Source organism: Dysidea avara, chromosome 12 (genome assembly GCF_963678975.1).
Source record: "Dysidea avara chromosome 12, odDysAvar1.4, whole genome shotgun sequence".
NCBI classification, from domain to species: domain Eukaryota; kingdom Metazoa; phylum Porifera; class Demospongiae; order Dictyoceratida; family Dysideidae; genus Dysidea; species Dysidea avara.
The window spans coordinates 18,235,358-18,256,290 of NC_089283.1; the positions used below are offsets into that span (position 1 = coordinate 18,235,358).

The following is a 20,933-nucleotide window of genomic DNA, read 5'->3' on the forward strand; positions in this document are numbered from 1 at the left end:
ATATGTTCATTTCTTTGTTCAAATTTCAGTACTTCTGCTCGGACTGAGCAGTGCTTGTCTTCATCTCCAAGAATGTGAAATGATACTGCTCTGAAAAAGCAGTTGCCATCTGGTACAATCTGTTTGATGGTACGTCCAGACTTTTCAAGAAAGTTCAAAGGAGAGCTGTTGCTAACACTAGGTGTGGTTGGCTGTATATAGAATAAACATAAGACCTACATTATGCAATGTAGTTAACTGTACCTTACTATATAGTGTACTTCTATCATCTTTCATCACACATTTCCTTTTGCTACATCTCTGCTTTTTCTTTCCTGGGCCACCAAACTTAATCATGTCCTTACAAAATCTGTACAGGCCACAGTCAAGCAAGGAGCAGCCAGAACACTTGCACTTTCTGGAATTGACACCTATAGGTGTGCCAATTAAGTTTATGAGCATTTGTCACTATTTCTTTTGAGTATGTAAACAGTATATTATGTGACCAGGCCTGTGAAAATAGGACATGTGGGTACATAAAATTTCCCTACTTTTTCAAACTCCTTTTACACCTCATAACTTTATATCCCATTATGCTGTGGCCAGCATTTATTAAACATTTGGCTTTATAGATCAAGTTACAGAATGTAAATATTCTATCGTGTTTTTGAGATATGACCTGTTGCGGGATGAGGTGTAGTTTGTGCCAACATGCCCTAATTTTGCAGGCCCTGTTACATACTAGGCAGCTACTAACAAAGTAACAGACCTTTTCTGTTAGTGTCTTTTGTTTCTTTGTTCACACTATTCATCTAAAACAGAGCACAAGACAGTGACACCAGGCAAGGTAACTAACTACTGAATATAATACCTGACCAGAATATTGTTTTGTATAAGTGTCCCCTGTACAGTTCTCTTTACAATCCTATAATAAAATAAAGGTTCTATGAACACACAGCCATGTCCTTGATAACACTAATATAGACATGTATACAGTTCACCATACCCTCTTCGCCAAGATCTCTTTATCTTGAGTGGAGGTCTCCATTAAACTAGCCTTGATATCAAGCTGATGCTTTCTGATACTTAGAAGTGCCTCACTAGTTTCTTCACTAACTCGCATAGGAAAGTTCCACTTTTCTCTTCTTGGCCTCTTAAGTCTTGGGCGACCCAATGGATGTCTTTTGGTGGCCTCAAGGGAATCTTTCTTCATTGATTGGGGTTTGTTACCTATGCTTTGTAATGGTAATGCACTCTTCATCCCCACACATGTTCCACCCGTGTCAATGTCTGAAGATGTACTTCTGGGATTAATATCCGTCTGATCACTACCTTCTGTGCAATCCATCTGAGCATTGATATCAGTGTTTGCCTTTGTGTCGGCAGTTGAAACAAGTGGTAGAATATTTCCATTAAAACTTTGATCCTTGCTTAAAGGGTTAGATGGCTCTTTTACCTCCTTCTTTGAAGAAACACGTTGCTTCACTGGCTTGGTTTGACGACACAGTAATTTTGTTCGTTTCTTTGAGTTACTAGCAGAAGTCTGTGACAACACAGGAAAAATTGGCAAACTATTAGAGACATTTGATGAATCAGCAGATTCAACTAGCTCACGATAAATATTTTCAGCACTTTGAATGACACTTTCCAGAACTGAACAATCATCAGTCAGATAGCACACATCTTTACATTTGGTTAATATGGTGTGAGCATTCTTCTGAAGGATACGCAATCTGTGAGCTGATGTTTGTGCTGTTGGAATATGTTGAGCTGTTGCAGTAGTACTGCTGTCAGATTTTTCACCAATTTTCATTCTCTTCTCAAACTCCAGACAATCATCCAAAAAACACCACGGTCACCATCTAAGGTATCAGTCTCAAGTTCAAATGCAGCATCACTTTGTTGATCTTCAGTATTACCATCATCATTACTAGTAAATATTTCTTGTACCTGCACAATGGGAGTGACAGTATCTACTAAATCTTGCTCCAAAAGTGAAGTTTCTAAAGTCATGTAAGTACTGTCAGTCAACTGGCATGGAAGATCATACCAAGACCATTGGTCACAGAACAAAGCAAATATAGCAAACATATGCTTGCATGGTATCTTTGTTTTAATAAAGTATGGACATTCGCAACAGCCACCGGGAATGTCTACCAGATAAGACTTATCAGTGCTTTTCAAGGTAAACACTCCATTTCCATCTGTAGTAATATCAGAAGAAGCAAACTGCTTTGCTTTAGATATATTTGCCAAGCAAGCAGATTGCAAATTCCGTGGACGGTCAATCAGGTAACCTGGGATCTCATACCGTGGTCTACGATATCTCTCAGTTTGTTGAGCAACTGCAATTGTATACTCTTTTTGTTGCTCTGGAAACACAATGTTTAGCAATACTTCACACAGGTCTGTCACACTAGTATCTTGACGAAATTGCAAGTATCGAGACCTAAGTGTGTGGTTAAAAGCTTCTGTCAGATTATCTGTATCAATTTCAGCATGGAAGCTTTGGCGATACACATGTGACCAAAGCTACACAATAGAAGACAATAAATTATTAACACAAGTTCACATAAAGCATGTGTCAAGTCAACATACTGGTTTTGATGAAAGCCACTCTTCTCTAAGGTAATCTTGTAACAGTTTGTTACCAGTGTACCAAGGTTGAGACTGCATGTCAAGCAAAACTTCTTCAAACTTTTTATCTGAAATTGATGAAACACATGGCAAACATCCCTATCATTCATGCAGAATCACTTACCTGTTGATGCATATGCTAGCTTCTTGAAACAGTTTATCACAGTCTTCTTTGACTGGTTGGGAACTTCATGACATGACTTGTTCACCCACCTATCAAATGCTTGACTTCTGTGGAAGTCACATACAAACCGTATGCACGATGGAAAAACAATTCTAATTGCTTCAAGCTCTGCAGCACTCTTATCTGTCATAAAATACTGTGGCATCCACTGTGGATTCCAAGACTTGAGAATTTTAATGCCCTCAGATATCAAGTCTGCAGTTTCAAACTGGGGTATTATTGTCCCAACCACTCTTCCCACACCAATAGAGGTCTTCACAACTAAGAAAAAGCATGGAAATGCATATCTATTGGTTTTGTAAATGGCATCCATACACGTGACCACATTACCATACATTATGAGCCATTTTTGCTGCTGAGGTGTTTGAAATACCAAAAGAAATGGTTGGGAACTGACTTCAGGTGAAGATGATTCCAACAGAGAGTCACCTTCCAATGTACCAACTGCTTCATCAATTTGACCCATGAGCCCCTTTCCTTTTTGTTTCAAACTGCTAGAAGGGGAAGTACAACACAAATAAATGATTGATTGTTTATGACCACAAAACAGTTGGACAAAGCCACACTTCCCTGCCATAGGGACGGGCACACACACACACAACACACAGCAACATAAAGTACAACAAACAAACATACATAGAGATATATACTACGCAACAACCACAAATACATATTATATTTTCCTAACCAATCATTAGATGTGTTTGTCTTTAGACCTGACTGGCTGTACTGCTGAAGAGAATAATGCAGCCCACTGCATTTAGCTTGCTCTTTTAAGATTTTATTTAATGAATCTTGGTCAAACAAAGAATTCCTTCTTTTGACAATAGCACGGTGAGCTACATTGCGTAGATCTTTCTTTGTAGGAAAGTAAGCACGATTGTAAGGGTTAGGCAACTCATTTAAAATTCCATCTTGCAGTTGTTTTGGAATGAGTATTTTTGTTACCCAGTCATGCACAACAAGTTTTAAACTCACTAAGTTCAACCTTGTGTCCCTTACAAGTTCTTCGATTTTCTTCTCTATATCTTCAACAGGCTTGTTACAAAGCTGATCTGTAATTGACAGTGGATCATGATTTTTGTGGGCATTCCGCATCGGTAGCTGTACTTCTAAGATCTGTTGCTGAGTGCTCAGAGTTAAAAGGCGACAATAAATAGCTGCAGGGCATTCACAGCACCTGCTACCAGGTGCGCTTCGTCTCTTCAATGGATCATCCACTTCTGGTTTACATCGTCCATTCCCTGCTCTAATACAGTTGTACATCTGGGACCATTCAATTTTAAAGTTGTAACAATCTCCTTGAACTCGTATCATCCCATGTTGCTGTTTAGCGTTAATCTGTTTCCCAGTGTGAACAGAAAATCGTGTACTGGACTGCTGGCAAAATCTGTCAAGCCATTCTTCCCATTTGGAATCTGTGTATTCCATCAAAAATCCTGTAACAGAGGTAACATTCTCACTTCTTAAAACATTCATCTGAGTGGGCATATCAATAGGAGGTATGATATGCAAGCTCTCCAGTTGCAGACAGGACTTGGGAAGCTCCAATGAAGTACACGATATCATATGTTCAGAATCACAAATTCTAACTAAAACCATTTTGCTTCCATTTGGCTCCAAATGTTGCAGCTCCACTCTGCACTTAGATAAGCTGTAGTTGGCATTAAAACAGCTTAAGCAGCAAGAAGCTTTCCTCTCAGTGTGGGATTTTGCTACACGACAGTAGGTCACAGTCCTCTTGTTCCTCACACATCTACTGCATCTCCCAAGGATGCACACAGTCATAGAATCATCACCTGGCATTAATAACACCACTCAATTATTGCATGCATGTATGTTAGTACAGTAATCCATTATAAGATCCCTTTTTAAAAGTTTCACTCCCTAAAAGTTTATGTAAAACAGCCTATGTCTATTAAAAACTGAGTAACAAATTCATGGTAACAGTAAGCTGGTGTAACTATCTAGCCTTGCTTTATGTGGGGACTACCTCCTCTGACACGCCACAGTACTACTATCCCGTAACTATGGTTACGTACCCCTGAAATGAAGGCACAAGCACAACGCAAAGCAGCATTCATTTCATCCTATATAAGTCTTACTATCATCCATGCTTTCATCTTCTTTCTCAGCAAGTTCCGCTTCAAAATCCATGGTGAGTACGTTCGAAATTTCCAACCAACAGAAATTCCCGCCACCCGTGTGACTCCCCCGCACATATATGCACCTCACTAATTGCAGTAGCAACGTTAGCAAAACGTTATAACTAACAGCCATAATCGATACCACCGAGCTTCAATATAAAAGCAGCCAAGAAACGGTTATAACTATAATAGCCTATCAGGCTATAGGGCTCGCGCCTATGGAGGTCATAAGAAAGTCTCACGTGATCTCCGGATGCGACCTAGGATAGTGCGAAGTGACGTACTTTCCATCTTTGGTCGCATTATGGTGCGACTTTTACACTGTACCTAGCACGTACCATTAATAAAAGCCGAGGCGTGCGATAAGAGCTATATGTTTCAGCTAGCCTCAAGCGAGCGAGACTACGTTTTGAGCGTTCGATTCGTGTTGAGTAATATTGCAACTTCAGCCTAGCTGTAGGTTGAAGACCAAAAAAAAAAGGTCATCACCTACTGACAATAGCTACCCTTCACCATAGATACCCTCAGTTTCGTGCTACATACTACACTTACTAATAAATGGGCGTAGCTGAGCGTATGTTGGTAACGCGAAAAGTGGGCGTGGCTCACGAAAGAGCTACGCGATAGCGTTTATAAGTTTCCACGTCGTCAAATGAACAATTTCGTTTCTCACGTGATCCAATTCGGGTCAAACCCGGATAATTTGTAAACCGGGTCGTACCCGGATGACCCGGTTGACCCGACCCGGTTTCAACGCTGATCCTCACCTGAGAAGCCCAGCTACCGTTCTCCTCTTCCACACTGTTAATGGTAGCTACAGTATCCCAGTGCAACAAATCAGCATGTTTAGATGAGTACACCTTTGGCCATTGGAATGGTGTGCTAGATAATAGGAAGACAAGATCCCCCACTAAGTACCTATCTGTTTACAAGACTACTAGCTGGCTTGCCATCCGTCACTGGGCTTATGCTAACACCATGGGTAATGGCTACATGTTTTTCATACCATCAAATCATTGTAAAAATTGTTAAAGAAAGTAATTAATCAGGTGGTTGACCTCTGAACTTTGACCATAATTAGTTATGTCCTTTCATGTAGTGTCATTATTGTAGTTACCATAGTTGTGGATTGTTGCTGCCTTGTACTTGTCATTTGTCAAATGAGGCTTTAATCAACTATTCTGGATAATCGCTGTCAACAAAAGTAGACCATTAATGGATTCTGAGAATGGTAGCTATAAAACCCAACATATGTACCTAACCATAAAAGTACTGAAATAATTAAAGCAAATGCATGATGTAAGAGGGATATTTCACAGTCACATGCAAATTAATATAATTGTGTAGCTCAATTTTAAGAGCTGTAAAGGATGTAGCACATCCTTTACAGTTCTTACTACACCCTTTACAGCTCTTAAAATCTGAGCACTGTTAAAAGTATTATTATATCAATAGTTAAAAATACCAACTGCCATTGTTGGATAGAAATAAGGGAATTAATTGGAATAGTCATCATAATGTTGTGTTCACTTTAAAAGAAAAGACCATCTCAAATGGCATAAATTTCTCAGCTGTGAGGTAGCACATTCATATTCATTCCTCTCATTCTCAAATATCCGGCTTGTGCTTAGCATTATGACTCTATCACTCTTCTAGCTTAGTATGCCACATTGTTTCTGTCAATGGCGCTCTGTATATTATCTCTCTACAGCTAAATGCTATAAATGCGCAATAGCTGTATAATAAAAATGCTGATATATGAACATAAATGTACCGTGGTAACATGATACAGTATAATAGCTCTTTAAAGCCAGACTCTCCAATGCAATAGAAAAACCTCCATAACAGCTAGGGATTGGCAAATAGTTTGATCTCCATTGGTCTAGCAGTTACAGTACTAATGTTTACCCCCAAGAGAAAAACTAGTAAAAATTGGCCAAATTCGAAATTCTGTCTCATAGTGTCCATTGTAAAAAGGCTCAGAGCTACAGTACTTATGACACTCACACTGTAATCGTTAGTGAGATTAACACTCTACAAGCTATTGTAACCAACCACATTATGAGCCAAACGTATATGGGCAAGTTCAATCCACAGAAAGTTAACTATCTTAGTAAAACCACTGGCTGCAAAGAACCCCTCAGGAAAAAAAAATGAAAATAGATACTTACTCAAAGCTAAAAGGCTGGGTTTGGTAACATTTTAGTCACTAAAAACAACAGCAAATTTTACATTTTAGGTTTTTAGATCTGTCTTAAGGTATCTATCACAGGAAATTTTACATGTAATGGATTTTTATACTGCAAGATGAAATTTCAGACTCTCATACTGAATTGTAGACCATTTTTTGTGGACCATTTTTCTAGAAGGGGTCAGTTCTTCAGAGCCTAAAGAACCCCCCTGCCTACACTGTTAAAAATGAGGTGCTATATATAATTATGGTAGCACCTCTAGGTGCTATTTTTTGACTGGAGCAGTCAAAATTTAGCACATTTAGGTGCTACCATAGCACATCAGTTATAACAGTGATATGGGTCTGTAATAAGTGTTTTGATTTATTGTGCATGTGTCAAATTTCATTTGTAGTGTGTAGCTGTATACCAAACTAAAGTGGTTTACTGTACATACACATAATAATATTCAGTGTTGGGAGTAACGCATTACATAAGTAACGCTATAAAAATGGGTAATATAATGCAAGTTACTTTACTTACTAATGTAACACGTTACCTAAGTAATATATTTACTGTAACGAGTCTAATATTACGTAATAATATTACTACAAGTAACGAAGTTACTAATCTCGTTAGTTATCCTCTGAGTATCGCCTAGCCACAACAAAGTAACGAAGCACACTTATTCACCAGCTTCTTACTTATAACCAAGATTTGCACATTGTCCAACAACGCAATCATGTCACGTGATAAAGTGGTAGTTTCACACGTGACAACTTAAGGCTGTGGACACAAAGTAATATAATATGTAATAGTATTATAGTTACTTTATTTTATGGGTAACACTATGAAAAAAGAGGGATATAAGATGGTATTTCCAGTGGCTTATTGAATACAAAAAAGCTTGATATAATCTGTAGTATACTAACAATCTCATGTAAGGCTTTAGTTAATGTGTTAAACATACTGAACCATATATGTGATGGTATAGTGTGGGCATTATATTTGATATAAGCTATTTTAGGTATTGTGGTAAATAAACTGAAACCATATACCTAATAGTATAGTATGCATTATACTGAAGTATAACATGAGTATAATACAGGGTTTATATTAAGGCTTATTTGTATTCAATAAGCCACTGGAAATACCATCTTATATCCCACCTTTTTCACAGTGTAATATGTAACCAGCTGTAACTAAATAGTTGAGTTGCAAGTAATATGTAATATGTAACTAGTAGTTACTTTTACAAAGTAACTTGCCCAACACTGATAATATTCTCTGCCTCATAGCTAGTTGCTGTCACTAATGTAATCTGTGCACAATTCTGATTTCTATTGGCTACATACTATATCTATGCATGGTCTCTGGCTAACAACAAACCACTGCATGCTAGGAAGTACAAAAATTTGTGGATTTATAAATGTCACAAGTTTTATTATACAACCAAGTAGTAAGAATAATACGAAATGTGGTTAAAATTACGTCATTAATAATGATTGAATAATTATACAACCAAGTAGTAAGAATAATACGAAATGCGGTGGTCTCGCGGCGCCCGACCCTAAAAAGAGGGTCTGGTGAAACTGTGTACAAAAAGTTTGGCGCTGCTGGAATGTTGGAAGCTCCAATCAGATCGCTCCATTTCAAATTGATTATGTAATGCGTACATTTCAAAAGATCCGCGGCTTACGGTTAATTACATCCGGTGACTCTGCTGCTTAAACTCATTAATAATGAATGAAATAAATAAATAAATAAATAATAAATAATGTTTGAGAAAACTACGAGGCCTAGAGACATGAACTAAGCGGGGATAGATTCGCCTGTGAATGAAGGCACAACCGTATAATAAGTACGCCTGTTCGTGCTGATGACTTTACCGTATGTGTAATTCTATATAACGCCCGGCACCACGCCCTTGTTTAATTATGATTATGATTATGATTAAATACGGGTAAAGGCACAGCCTGCATACCCGATCAATGCAGTAATTATACAAAAATAACTCTCGAATCAATTAAATGACTTATACAAAAATAAACCTTGAATCAATTAAATGACTATCTAATATTAATAATGATTTAAAAGTGTTAATCGAAGAACTATTTACAACATAATTAGGCAAACTATTCCAATTGTTGGTGATTCTATTGATAAAGTAATTAGATCTACACAATAGTCTTGAGCGTTCCTTAAACAATTTGAATTGAAGCCCCCTGGTAATAGATCTTGAGTACGTATATATATCAGTAAAATCAAGAGTACATAATAAAAATAGGGAGGGAGAGTGTCTAACTAGGACACCTTCAGCCAAAATCACTGCGTATTATAGACAATCCACACATTGGTAGAGCAAAAGCTTTACATTATTCAACACTTATCAACAGCACTCAACACCTATCAACAGATCTCTATCATCAGTAAAAGTGTTAATTTGTTCAAAGATCATTGTCTATTCAATAATACGCAGTGATTTTGTACAGGCTGTATTGGCAGTTAGACACTCTCCCTCCTTATTTTTATTATGTACTCTTGGTAAAATCGGTGGTGAAATAATTGCTAAGAATTTTGAAAAGGAATATTAGATCACCTCTCAATCGTCTATAATGAAAAGATGGCAAATCTAGTTGTGTCAACCTCTCTGAGTAAGATTTGTCTTGAAGTTGTGGGATGAGACGAGTAGCCCTTCGTTGTATCTTCTTTACCTTTCTGTTGTCTAGAATGTAATGATTTACAGATTGCTCGAACGAGAAGATTAGTAAACGTCCGCGGAGAGGCCAGGCGCCACTTTACTGGTAAGCAACAACATTACAAGTATGTTTAAATGTTTGTAACTGTGTATTTTGTGTGCAGGATATGCGCTCCAGGCGTCATGCAGTGAAGGACTAGCTGATGACAAGTTGGGATACCAACTGATGACGCTCATAAACAACCAGCTGGAACAGCAAGGTAATGAGTAATGTAATACTTGTACCGGTAGTTGTATTATAGGTCTACATCTTCATCCTTCATCTGGCTTGCTAGCGGCTGGAATTATTTTCATTATACAGGCACCTTCATCTGGCTTGCTGGCGGCTGAAATTATTTTCCACTCGGCTTAACTACTAGTCTACTGCGAGTCTGTAATAGCTAAACAAGAAGCCGATGCAGTGCTGCATATACAACAATGTGTAACTATCTCCTGTATGTTGTGCATGGCTGTATGCATAATATTATAGACTGTGATCACTGTGCCAATGCCACACCGCTGATATACAGGTACATCACCAGTGGCCTCTAGTTACAACAGAGTCTGTTGTGCCATATTGGCTTGATTGAGATCAATTGCTAATTGTGCCTTCACCATATCCCTTATTCTGCATAGCCTCACTTCACTGCTGAGTCATCTTCAGAGACACGTCACACCTACAATATAATAGTTACTTTCAATATAGCTAACTTAACTTGGTTTTTTGTGTAGGTTGTGTTTTAGTATTGTGGTTTTCTGATGCCAGTTAAACTCCCTTGCCTGTGTACGTATGCATATGTATCATTTCCACAGGTACACGCACACTGCTCTGAGTGTTTCCTATGGCACTGTTTATACTTGCCCAATGGGTAGGTTGCAACGTTGGTGTATGTACTTGGTTGTATGTGACGCGGTCCTAGTAATAATAATAATAATAATAAAGAACTTTCTAAGAATATACATGCATATATATATATATATAGAAATACATACGATACATAAATGGGTTTGGTTATTTTTAGATCATCTGTTGGCACTAGCCCAACTGACACAAATATTAGTGCCCTCAAAATTAGTCAATCATGCACTTGTTCATAAAAGCATAAGGTTTTCTAGTACACCTCATGAAATGTATTTTTGTCATTGCAGATTTGACCTTTGGTGACCTTTGCGGCCACTTTTGTACAGAAATTTGACCATTTTTTGTTTTTATCTCCGTGAGGCATTACTTGACATGTTAAAACATGGTACCATAGTAAAAGTCGTGTTGAATGAAATAACTTGGTTTTTATTTGAAGTTAATAGGTAGTTCCATTTTGAAGTTATGATTGCTTTTATTATCTGCAAAATTCTTTGACTTTATTATTTATTATCTAATTTGTCTCAAAACATAGATACGGTTGCACCAAATTTATCTGCCCTTGGGGGTATAAATTACTCATGAGGAGGTAAATTATCATGGGTAATATCAAGAGCTTATAGGAGCGTCCATATCAGACAATTCAGTGTATTTTAATGTCATTCAGCTGCAGTATGAAAATGTACTGTTTGTTCAATTAGAATTTTAAAAATAAAACTGATTCTAAAAAAACCTGTTAATTTTAGCAACTTTTATATGCTCACCTGTATAGCACATATATCATATAGGGGGTGGGTGGGTAGGAGGGTGCGCAGGGGAGGGGTGGTGGGCCGCCCACGCACAAGAAGTGGTTGACAGTGAAAAAACAGTCTATAAGTATCATACAACTGTTTAAATATATACGTTCTTTGATATTGTATATGCATTAGTTTGCCAGTGATAGGTATAAACGGCGAAAAGAATGTAATGAATTGTCCGCCCACGCCCAATTTGCGCCTTCCTTAAAATGGCCTTGCTCAAAGACGATTAAATGTCTATGACAGTTTTCTGTATAAATACTTTGGTTTGTTTATCATGCTGTAATATTGTGCTGCTGTGTTATGCTATAATAATATTAATGCTTATATTATTTAATGATGTTTGTTTCTATTACTTTAGTGCACGGTGGGAGGTGGAAGCGTCCATGATGACGATTGGGCAATGTGCAAATAAGGTGAGTGTATGCTTTGTAAAAAGAAGCCCATGTAGCTGTGCAGGGCTCATCTTCTGTACAGATCAGCTTCTGTATAGTCTTTCATTATTTTATTTTTCCCGAGGGGTAGCCAACTCCCACGCAAAACACAGAAATGGTGTACCAGAGGGATTGCCAATGCCCACGCAAAGCACCCAAATGGTGTGTACGAGACTCCCAATCTTTATGTATTTTTAAAAGCATTTAGTGAGATTGCTAACTAGTAACTACCTGTACAGTTGTTGATCTACATCTTGTTCTAGTTATTCATGATCGATCATTGTCTACTTTCTCCATTATTTTTACATGATTTTGGATTTAGGATTTGGTTTCTAATATACTTGTGTATTTCTGATTGGATTTCTCACATAGCATACAAGAGTCCCAAGGCATTGGCTACCCCTCGCTTTTTACCAAAAGCCAGTTCATCTCTAGTTGACAAAGATAGTGTGACCATCTAATTATGATATTATTTCAATCTAAATTAAATTCTTGATCACAGATACACATTTCCCTTGTTGCTATATGTGGCGCACCACAAAATTAACCAATGTAAACAACCATTACCATACCTTGTAGTGTTTTATTTTTATGTGAATATGCATTGAAGTGTGTGTGTAGTGTGTATTTGTGTGTGTGTGTGTGTGTGTGTGTGTGTGTGTGTGTGTGTGTGTGTGTGTGTGTGTGTAGTGTGTGTGTGAGTGTGTGTAGTGTGTAGTGTGTGTGTGTAGTGTGTGTGTGTGTGTGAGTGTGTGTGTAGTGTGTGTGTGTGTGTGTGTGTAGTGTGTGTGAGTGTAGTGTGTGTGTGTGTGTGTAGTGTGTGTGTGAGTGTGTGTGTAGTGTGTGTGTGAGTGTGTGTGTAGTGTGTAGTGTGTGTGTGTGTGTGTGTGTGTGTGTGTGTGTGTGTGTGTGTAGTGTGTGTGTGTGTAGTGTGTGCGTGATAAAGATTTTTTAAATTCACTAATTTAAATGTGACTGTTTTTTCCACAGGTTTATATGTTGGAGAACTGCATGCAAACAACTAACTTGAAATTTTTATAATGACCATTTAAAAAAAATATTTATTTGATTACATGTACAAAATACAAAGATGTATCACGTGATCAAAACAGTTATTAGCATGATGTACAAGGACTATTGACCATTGAAAAGTTGATGAATTAAACATTCAAGAACGGAATGCTTCTCCATTGCAACTCGCCCACGCAATACAGCGCGCGCGTCACTAATAATCAGTGCTCAGCCTGGGTATGCGACTATTGGATTGAGATGGTGATTTTTATAAAATTATTTGTACCTTGTAAAACGTTCATCACGAACGGTATAGCTAGCTGAAGTATTCAAGAAAGGATAGCTCTAGCCTGGTATAACCTGGAATCGTTAAAAAGTTCGCGCCTGGATTGTTGGGGTGAGCAAATATTTTCATTGCCAATGGTTCTATGTGTAATGTTAAACCCCCTACTTTGTACCATGAAGAAGGCCGTATTAAGCTGTTACATTTTACGTGAAAGTAGATGTCAAGCTGGCCATTCCTGCTAGAACCTGGAAAAGGTTAAAAAGTTATCTGGCGCTCCATAACAGAGCCTTGAAAACCTGCTTCCAGTGTAGACGCGTGTTAGTCTGGCGGCGCCCGCCCCTTCGCATAGAGTAAGGGTCTGGTATGCTTAGTATCACCGAGTTGTTCTGGAAGAATTTAATTTGAATGTAATGACGTAACGAAAATGGCCTTAACGGAAGTGCCTCACCCAAAACTGTGGCAGAGATATTGAACTTTCTTCGCCTTTACACAGGCGAAAGTGGATTGGTCTACTTTTATAAGACACATGTCTCCCTACCTAGGAAATCAGAGCGTAACATGGTTTTTCGCATATCAAACAAGGCGAAAAGCCCTTCCCGATATAACACTTTCTTCTCTTTGTTCTTTATTAGCTAACTCCTTTTGTTTCTTCAGTACTGTTAGGGCATTTGATTCCTTCTTTTGACGTAACATACACAAAAATGCGCTGATTAAACGTGGAGCGTTCTGATTGGTTGCACCAGTTTTTGGTAATCCGGTACAACTCCACTATACTAAGCATACCAGACCCTTACTCTATGCGAAGGGGCGGGCGCCGCCAGACTAGACGCGTGTATCTTGTCAATAAAAATTTTTTTATTAAAAGTCGCTTAATTGTTTGATATGCATACTAGTGGTTCCAACATTTGAACCTCAGTCCATGTAGGGCATTCATCCTATATTCACTGCTGCTTAGTGGTTTATTGCATCATCACCGTCAAGCTGTTTATCTTCAAAGGAAGCCATGATGAGTCTACGTACTTGTGTGCTATTTGTAAACTAAAAGAGACTGAACAACTCTTAATAATGAACTAAGTAGCCATATGTTTTGTAAGCTCTCTGTGCTGTACTGAGGATCAGAAACAGAGCTGTGTTGAAATAATTCTTTTAATTACCCTACCAGTCACTACCAGATACAGTACATGAAATTTCCATGAAAATAACCATGAAATACCCATGAAAATACCTATGGTTTATCTCATGAATTTTAATGTTTCATGGGTACTGCACCCATGAAATCTCTGCAACACCATGAAAGTACCATGATAATCTGATCTGGAAACGCATTTCATGGTCCATGAAACAACCCATGGTATACCATGAATTGACTTTCATGGTACATTTCATAGGGGAAATTTAACATTTCATGAAAAAACCATAGATGTTTCATGGCATACTTCTCTGGTAGTGAGTATTACTGACACTCTATGGCTGCATATTAACTGCTAGCACCTGTTATCATAACCAAGCACAGCCCAGGAAATTACTGCTCTCTTTATAATATAGTTATACAACGGCCACGAGTGCTCTGCCTGATATAAACGCACGAGCCTGAGGGCCGTCAGGCCTGAAGGCAAGTGCGTTTATACAGGCAGAGCACGAGTGCACGTTGTATAACTGTTATGTACCACTCACCTAATAGGTGGGGAGAGTCTCACAAGACAGCTGTAACACTATAAAGGCCAGGTTTCTAACATCGATTGTGGGTAACCAAGCCAAACGTTGCAATGACGTTCCTTCTGCAACCACCCAAAATATTGAAAGCTAGTACACTATGGGTTATATCACTAACCTGCATTCGCTGTTCGAATCTCATCATGTAGTGCTCAGCATGTCAGCGTGATCACTCAATCGCCATATAGACTAAGCGGCAGACTAATCGCCATAGTGATTCTCTCGAGTGAAAAAAAAGCAGCTAAATAGACGGTTTAAGTAAACAAAACTTAACTACTAAACGATACTAGTCTAATTCTTACTATTCACACTGGCTAAACTCGAATCTGGTAGTATGACAAAACTGGTTACCACAATCGAACGTAAAGGTGAGTATTATCTAGAATATATTAGTTTATTGATTCATTGTCGAAGTGGACTACAGTTTAATCTGGGCTAGGATGGCACCAGACTAGTAAGGTGTATAAGCACGTTATATATATGTAGACTAGAGTTGTGGCCACCGCATTGGCTTTTTCGATCGCCATTGGCTGCTTGGTAAACATTATACGTATTGGTGACGTTATGGCCCACAATCGACCTTTACATGTCAGGCTATAAAGAATTCGAGTGATCTGTGAAGTGTCTTTCCACCTATTAGGTGAGGTGTCGTAGTGGTCTTGGCCACCGGCACTTGTGCTATGCAGCACAAAACCGCAGCCAGTGCAATATCTGTATATTGCACTGCGGTCAGTGCATTATAACTTATAATGCACTCGTTGCGGTCTACAAAACCACAACCAGTGCGTTATAAGTTATAATGCTCTACAGCAGTGCAATATACAAATTATGGCACTGGCGGTGCCTTTGAACTGCCCACGCAGAGTGGTACATAAGGACATATTCCATTAACAAAAGATAGAACACAGCTATACCCTGAGTGTTACGCTCCTTCATTCCTTCAGCGCTATATACCTTCGGCACTTATAAGCTCCTGGTAATATAAATGATCTTATGGAATCACCTATTAACTTCAAATAAAAACTAATTTGTTTTGTTCAACAAGATCTTTATATTGATACCATGTTTTTAATAACTTAATTACTGCCTCAGGGAGTTATATAAAGACAGAAATAATCAAATTTCTGGGCAAAAAAATTGCCATAAAGATCACCAAAGGTCAAATCTGTGATGGCATTATATTAAAGACTTTATGTCATGAGGAGTACTACTTATTTGGAAATTTTCATGCTTTAATAAAAAAAATTACATTATTTTTGTGTTGTGCCACTATACTCAGTTTATGGCAGTGATTAAGTACATGGTGACTGAGATGCAGTCATGCCGTATTATTAAATTTTTGTTTCAACCAACTGTGTATATGCATAGTTCAGCAATGGTCCACATGGTTGTAATGTAGGCACATATACATGTGTGCTGGTTACAATTTCATACTTACATTTGGTTGAAACGAAAATAACACAGCATGGCTGCATCTAGGATGCATGTACTTAATCATTTCCATATATGTGTTGGGATAGTGCCAACAGATGGTCTAAACATAACCAAACCCATATTATGTATATGCACTTACAAATGATGTCATATGTAGTTCTATATATACATGAGAAAACTTGTGACATGTACCCACACATTTTGTACTTGCTATCCTGTAGTAGTTTGTTGTTAAGTAGAGACCATAGTATGTAGCCAATGAAAACTACCATATATACAGTACAGAATTATGCACCCATGGCGGTTTACATATATTGGTGACAGGAACTATGAGGCAGAGAATAAACGTATATGTGTGCAGTTCAGTTTGGTACAGTAAAACAATGTAGTTACACACCACAAATGGGAGAGCAACCATACTCAACCGTAACTCTACATTCATTCATTCATGCTCTCCCTTGGTAGTGACCCAAGGGAGAGCATGCATATAGTGGCCCAGTAAATTTATAGCTATTGCATAACTATGGATAACCTCAATTATCAGTGGTGAATTTTAATTCATTTCTATAGCTTATCATACTGCTGTTATAATAATTTAGACTATTGCCAATAGTGTGTGGGGGTCATACTATCAGCTGTACATTAATGAAAATACTGGGAAAACTTAGCTAGTTGATGTAAGGGATGTGCAAACTGGTGATATCAGTTAGGAGGGATATACCCTGGGAAAAACAAACTGATATCATTACTATACTTGGAACTGTAAAGGAGACTGTATGCTTTAATTAAACCACTTCCAAGGGTGTGTAAGGAAATTACAGCAAGAGGGAGCATGTCTAGAAGCTAGCACAAGGCAAAGTTGGGTGCTGTATTAGCCTTGAGACACTGTTAGTGTAAGCATATAGGTGGAACTTGGTCTAATTGTATGGGCAAACGGAGTACACAGTTAAATATGTGAATAAATTGGCCATTGCTAGACTAGCAAATAGTATTAAAATGACCTCAGTATTTGAACAACTAATTTAAGAATTGCCTGTTTAATTACACCTATGAAATCACTTTGACCAAACAGTATAGACAGATGGGTTTAAGTAGTCACTGAAATATAGTCATTTTTCAATCACATTAATTTGTGACTCAATTTTGGAAAACCATCCTTAGGGCACATGCAAAATTTGCAGGAAAATTCAATTGAAAATTTCAGCAATATTTTTTAAATTAATTTTTTTACACATTTGGATAAAGCAACTAGTAAGCCTTCTTCCTGTGAAATTTCACATCCACAGCGTCTTTCTGCTAGGAGATATGGATGATTTTATCAGACCATGTAGTGATTTCACCATGCGTGGGACAACAATTAACTTACAATGGGGTAATTTGTTCAGGTGTTAGAATGGTTAAAACTATGTCTTAGGCAACGATACATGGAATTTAATTGAAGAAAAGGACCAGGAACACTTTATTTAACTATCAGAAATCTCTTTATGATATTTTTAGACAGTAGGAATGGAATTATTTGTAAACAAAGTGACTTGTCACAATTTGTCATGCTTGATCACTCACAGAATTCAATGCATTAAGATGAAAAGTTACTTTGTAATGTATTAGACAGTAAATTGACCATATATCTGGAACCCTTCAAGATATCAAGCTGAAATTTTGACACAAGATAGATAAACACCCAGTGCCTCAATTTAGCCACAAAAGAGAAAATTGACCAATGTGCCAAAAGGGATGGTTTTCCAAAATTGGGTCACATTTTATGTTTTAGTTAAGTTTACAGGTTTCCATAGAATACTGCAAAATAACAATTGTAAATGTATTAATGATACGTAGAGTTAACATCTACGTACATATGCTATGGTAAAATTGCACAGAATAACCATGAAAGAGCTTCTGTAGCTGAGAGAATTGAACAGTTAAACTGTCACTAAGTAAAAGGAGGAGGTTATTACACCATCTGTGCTCAGAAGAAAGTGTCACACAGTTGCTTTTAACAACTGCTTGCGCGTAATTGCTAAGCATGTGTCTCCTCACTGATTCTCCTGGCTATGGGAACTTTTCAGAATTTGTATATATCATTAGCCTATACCACTAGGGCAAAGGCTATTGGAATTCTGTAATTAAAGAAGTCAGAATTGTCATGTCAAAACTCTTCTTACACTATAAATATAAACCCTATTTAGTCCACAGTTATAGCTATAATAGGAAAATTCCTAAGGAGTCACACACAATTACTGGTATAAGCTGCATTCACCATAAACAGTGTGAGTTGTGGCTAATCAAAGAGCAAACTGAATCATAATAAATTTCAGAAAATGACAACTAAGAAGTTAATTCACAGTTTATTGTCAAATTAGAAAAAAAAGCGTAAGGATAGGCAGTCATTTTTTGTTTTTCATTGTGGGGACTGAAATGTGGTATCCTTCAGAAGTCATTACTGAGCTGCATTTCAGCTGATCTACTCTTTAAGCTTTATGATCCACATATATCCAAATATGATATAGCAATGGCCACTGCCATTTACAATTAACTATATAACCATTGTATAAGTAGCTTCAATGGAATATCACTGCTACTTGATTGCGTATGATATCACACAGAATCTCTTGAGGACTATAATACAATGAGAAAGTCTGGTAGTTAAAAGCCATATAGCTAGTACTCAGCACTCATATATCAGATGAAGCCACACTGTCTGTAAGGTAAATAATACATGTAGTAAGTCACAACATAGACTGTAGCTTTATTTACTCACATAGCTATCCATTAAGAATGCAACAACTAATTTGTCTTTCAATGCTTACAGTCTGACTCAGTTGTGCCGACTGTTTTATATGCGCATTTGACAGCTACATTAGAGTACCTTGATCTTACAAAGTGAAAGAGCTGATAATCATTCAACTATTCTGGATAATCGCTGTCAACAAAAGTAGACCATTAATGGATTCTGAGAATGGTAGCTATAAAACCCAACATATGTACCTAACCATAAAAGTACTGAAATAATTAAAGCAAATGCATGATGTAAGAGGGATATTTCACAGTCACATGCAAATTAATATAATTGTGTAGCTCAATTTTAAGAGCTGTAAAGGATGTAGCACATCCTTTACAGTTCTTACTACACCCTTTACAGCTCTTAAAATCTGAGCACTGTTAAAAGTATTATTATATCAACAGTTAAAAATACCAACTGCCATTGTTGGATAGAAATAAGGGAATTAATTGGAATAGTCATCATAATGTTGTGTTCACTTTAAAAGAAAAGACCATCTCAAATGGCATAAATTTCTCAGCTGTGAGGTAGCACATTCATATTCATTCCTCTCATTCTCAAATATCCGGCTTGTGCTTAGCATTATGACTCTATCACTCTTCTAGCTTAGTATGCCACATTGTTTCTGTCAATGGCGCTCTGTATATTATCTCTCTACAGCTAAATGCTATAAATGCGCAATAGCTGTATAATAAAAATGCTGATATATGAACATAAATGTACCGTGGTAACATGATACAGTATAATAGCTCTTTAAAGCCAGACTCTCCAATGCAATAGAAAAACCTCCATAACAGCTAGGGATTGGCAAATAGTTTGATCTCCATTGGTCTAGCAGTTACAGTACTAATGTTTACCCCCAAGAGAAAAACTAGTAAAAATTGGCCAAATTCGAAATTCTGTCTCATAGTGTCCATTGTAAAAAGGCTCAGAGCTACAGTACTTATGACACTCACACTGTAATCGTTAGTGAGATTAACACTCTACAAGCTATTGTAACCAACCACATTATGAGCCAAACGTATATGGGCAAGTTCAATCCACAGAAAGTTAACTATCTTAGTAAAACCACTGGCTGCAAAGAACCCCTCAGGAAAAAAAAATGAAAATAGATACTTACTCAAAGCTAAAAGGCTGGGTTTGGTAACATTTTAGTCACTAAAAACAACAGCAAATTTTACATTTTAGGTTTTTAGATCTGTCTTAAGGTATCTATCACAGGAAATTTTACATGTAATGGATTTTTATACTGCAAGATGAAATTTCAGACTCTCATACTGAATTGTAGACCATTTTTTGTGGACCATTTTTCTAGAAGGGGTCAGTTCTTCAGAGCCTAAAGAACCCCCCTGCCTACACTGTTAAAAATGAGGTGCTATATATAATTATGGTAGCACCTCTAGGTGCTATTTTTTGACTGGAGCAGTCAAAATTTAGCACATTTAGGTGCTACCATAGCACATCAGTTATAACAGTGATATGGGTCTGTAATAAGTGTTTTGATTTATTGTGCATGTGTCAAATTTCATTTGTAGTGTGTAGCTGTATACCAAACTAAAGTGGTTTACTGTACATACACATAATAATATTCAGTGTTGGGAGTAACGCATTACATAAGTAACGCTATAAAAATGGGTAATATAATGCAAGTTACTTTACTTACTAATGTAACACGTTACCTAAGTAATATATTTACTGTAACGAGTCTAATATTACGTAATAATATTACTACAAGTAACGAAGTTACTAATCTCGTTAGTTATCC

General features: G+C 37.4%; 1 protein-coding gene across 3 annotated transcripts; it reads right to left on the minus strand.

Annotated features, from left to right (window-relative positions):
- Positions 1-1,642: 1,642 nt before the first annotated feature.
- LOC136240514 (uncharacterized) lies at positions 1,643-15,310 on the minus strand. Of its 3 annotated transcripts, XM_066031507.1 has the most exons (7): positions 15,258-15,310; positions 15,074-15,196; positions 14,917-15,020; positions 3,489-4,599; positions 2,741-3,294; positions 2,578-2,684; positions 1,643-2,511 (listed from the first exon to the last, which is right to left on the minus strand). In XM_066031507.1, the coding sequence occupies exons 4-7, from the start codon at positions 4,586-4,588 to the stop codon at positions 1,789-1,791; spliced, it is 2,484 nt and encodes an 827-aa protein (XP_065887579.1). In that variant the 5' UTR covers positions 4,589-4,599; positions 14,917-15,020; positions 15,074-15,196; positions 15,258-15,310; the 3' UTR covers positions 1,643-1,788. The 3 variants fall into 3 exon arrangements, with proteins under 3 accessions (XP_065887579.1, XP_065887578.1, XP_065887577.1); XM_066031506.1 differs by lacking the exons at positions 14,917-15,020; positions 15,074-15,196; positions 15,258-15,310 and adding an exon at positions 4,906-6,198 and having other exon boundaries at positions 2,741-3,291; XM_066031505.1 differs by lacking the exons at positions 14,917-15,020; positions 15,074-15,196; positions 15,258-15,310 and adding an exon at positions 4,906-6,194.
- Between the last annotated feature and the right edge of the window lie 5,623 nt (positions 15,311-20,933).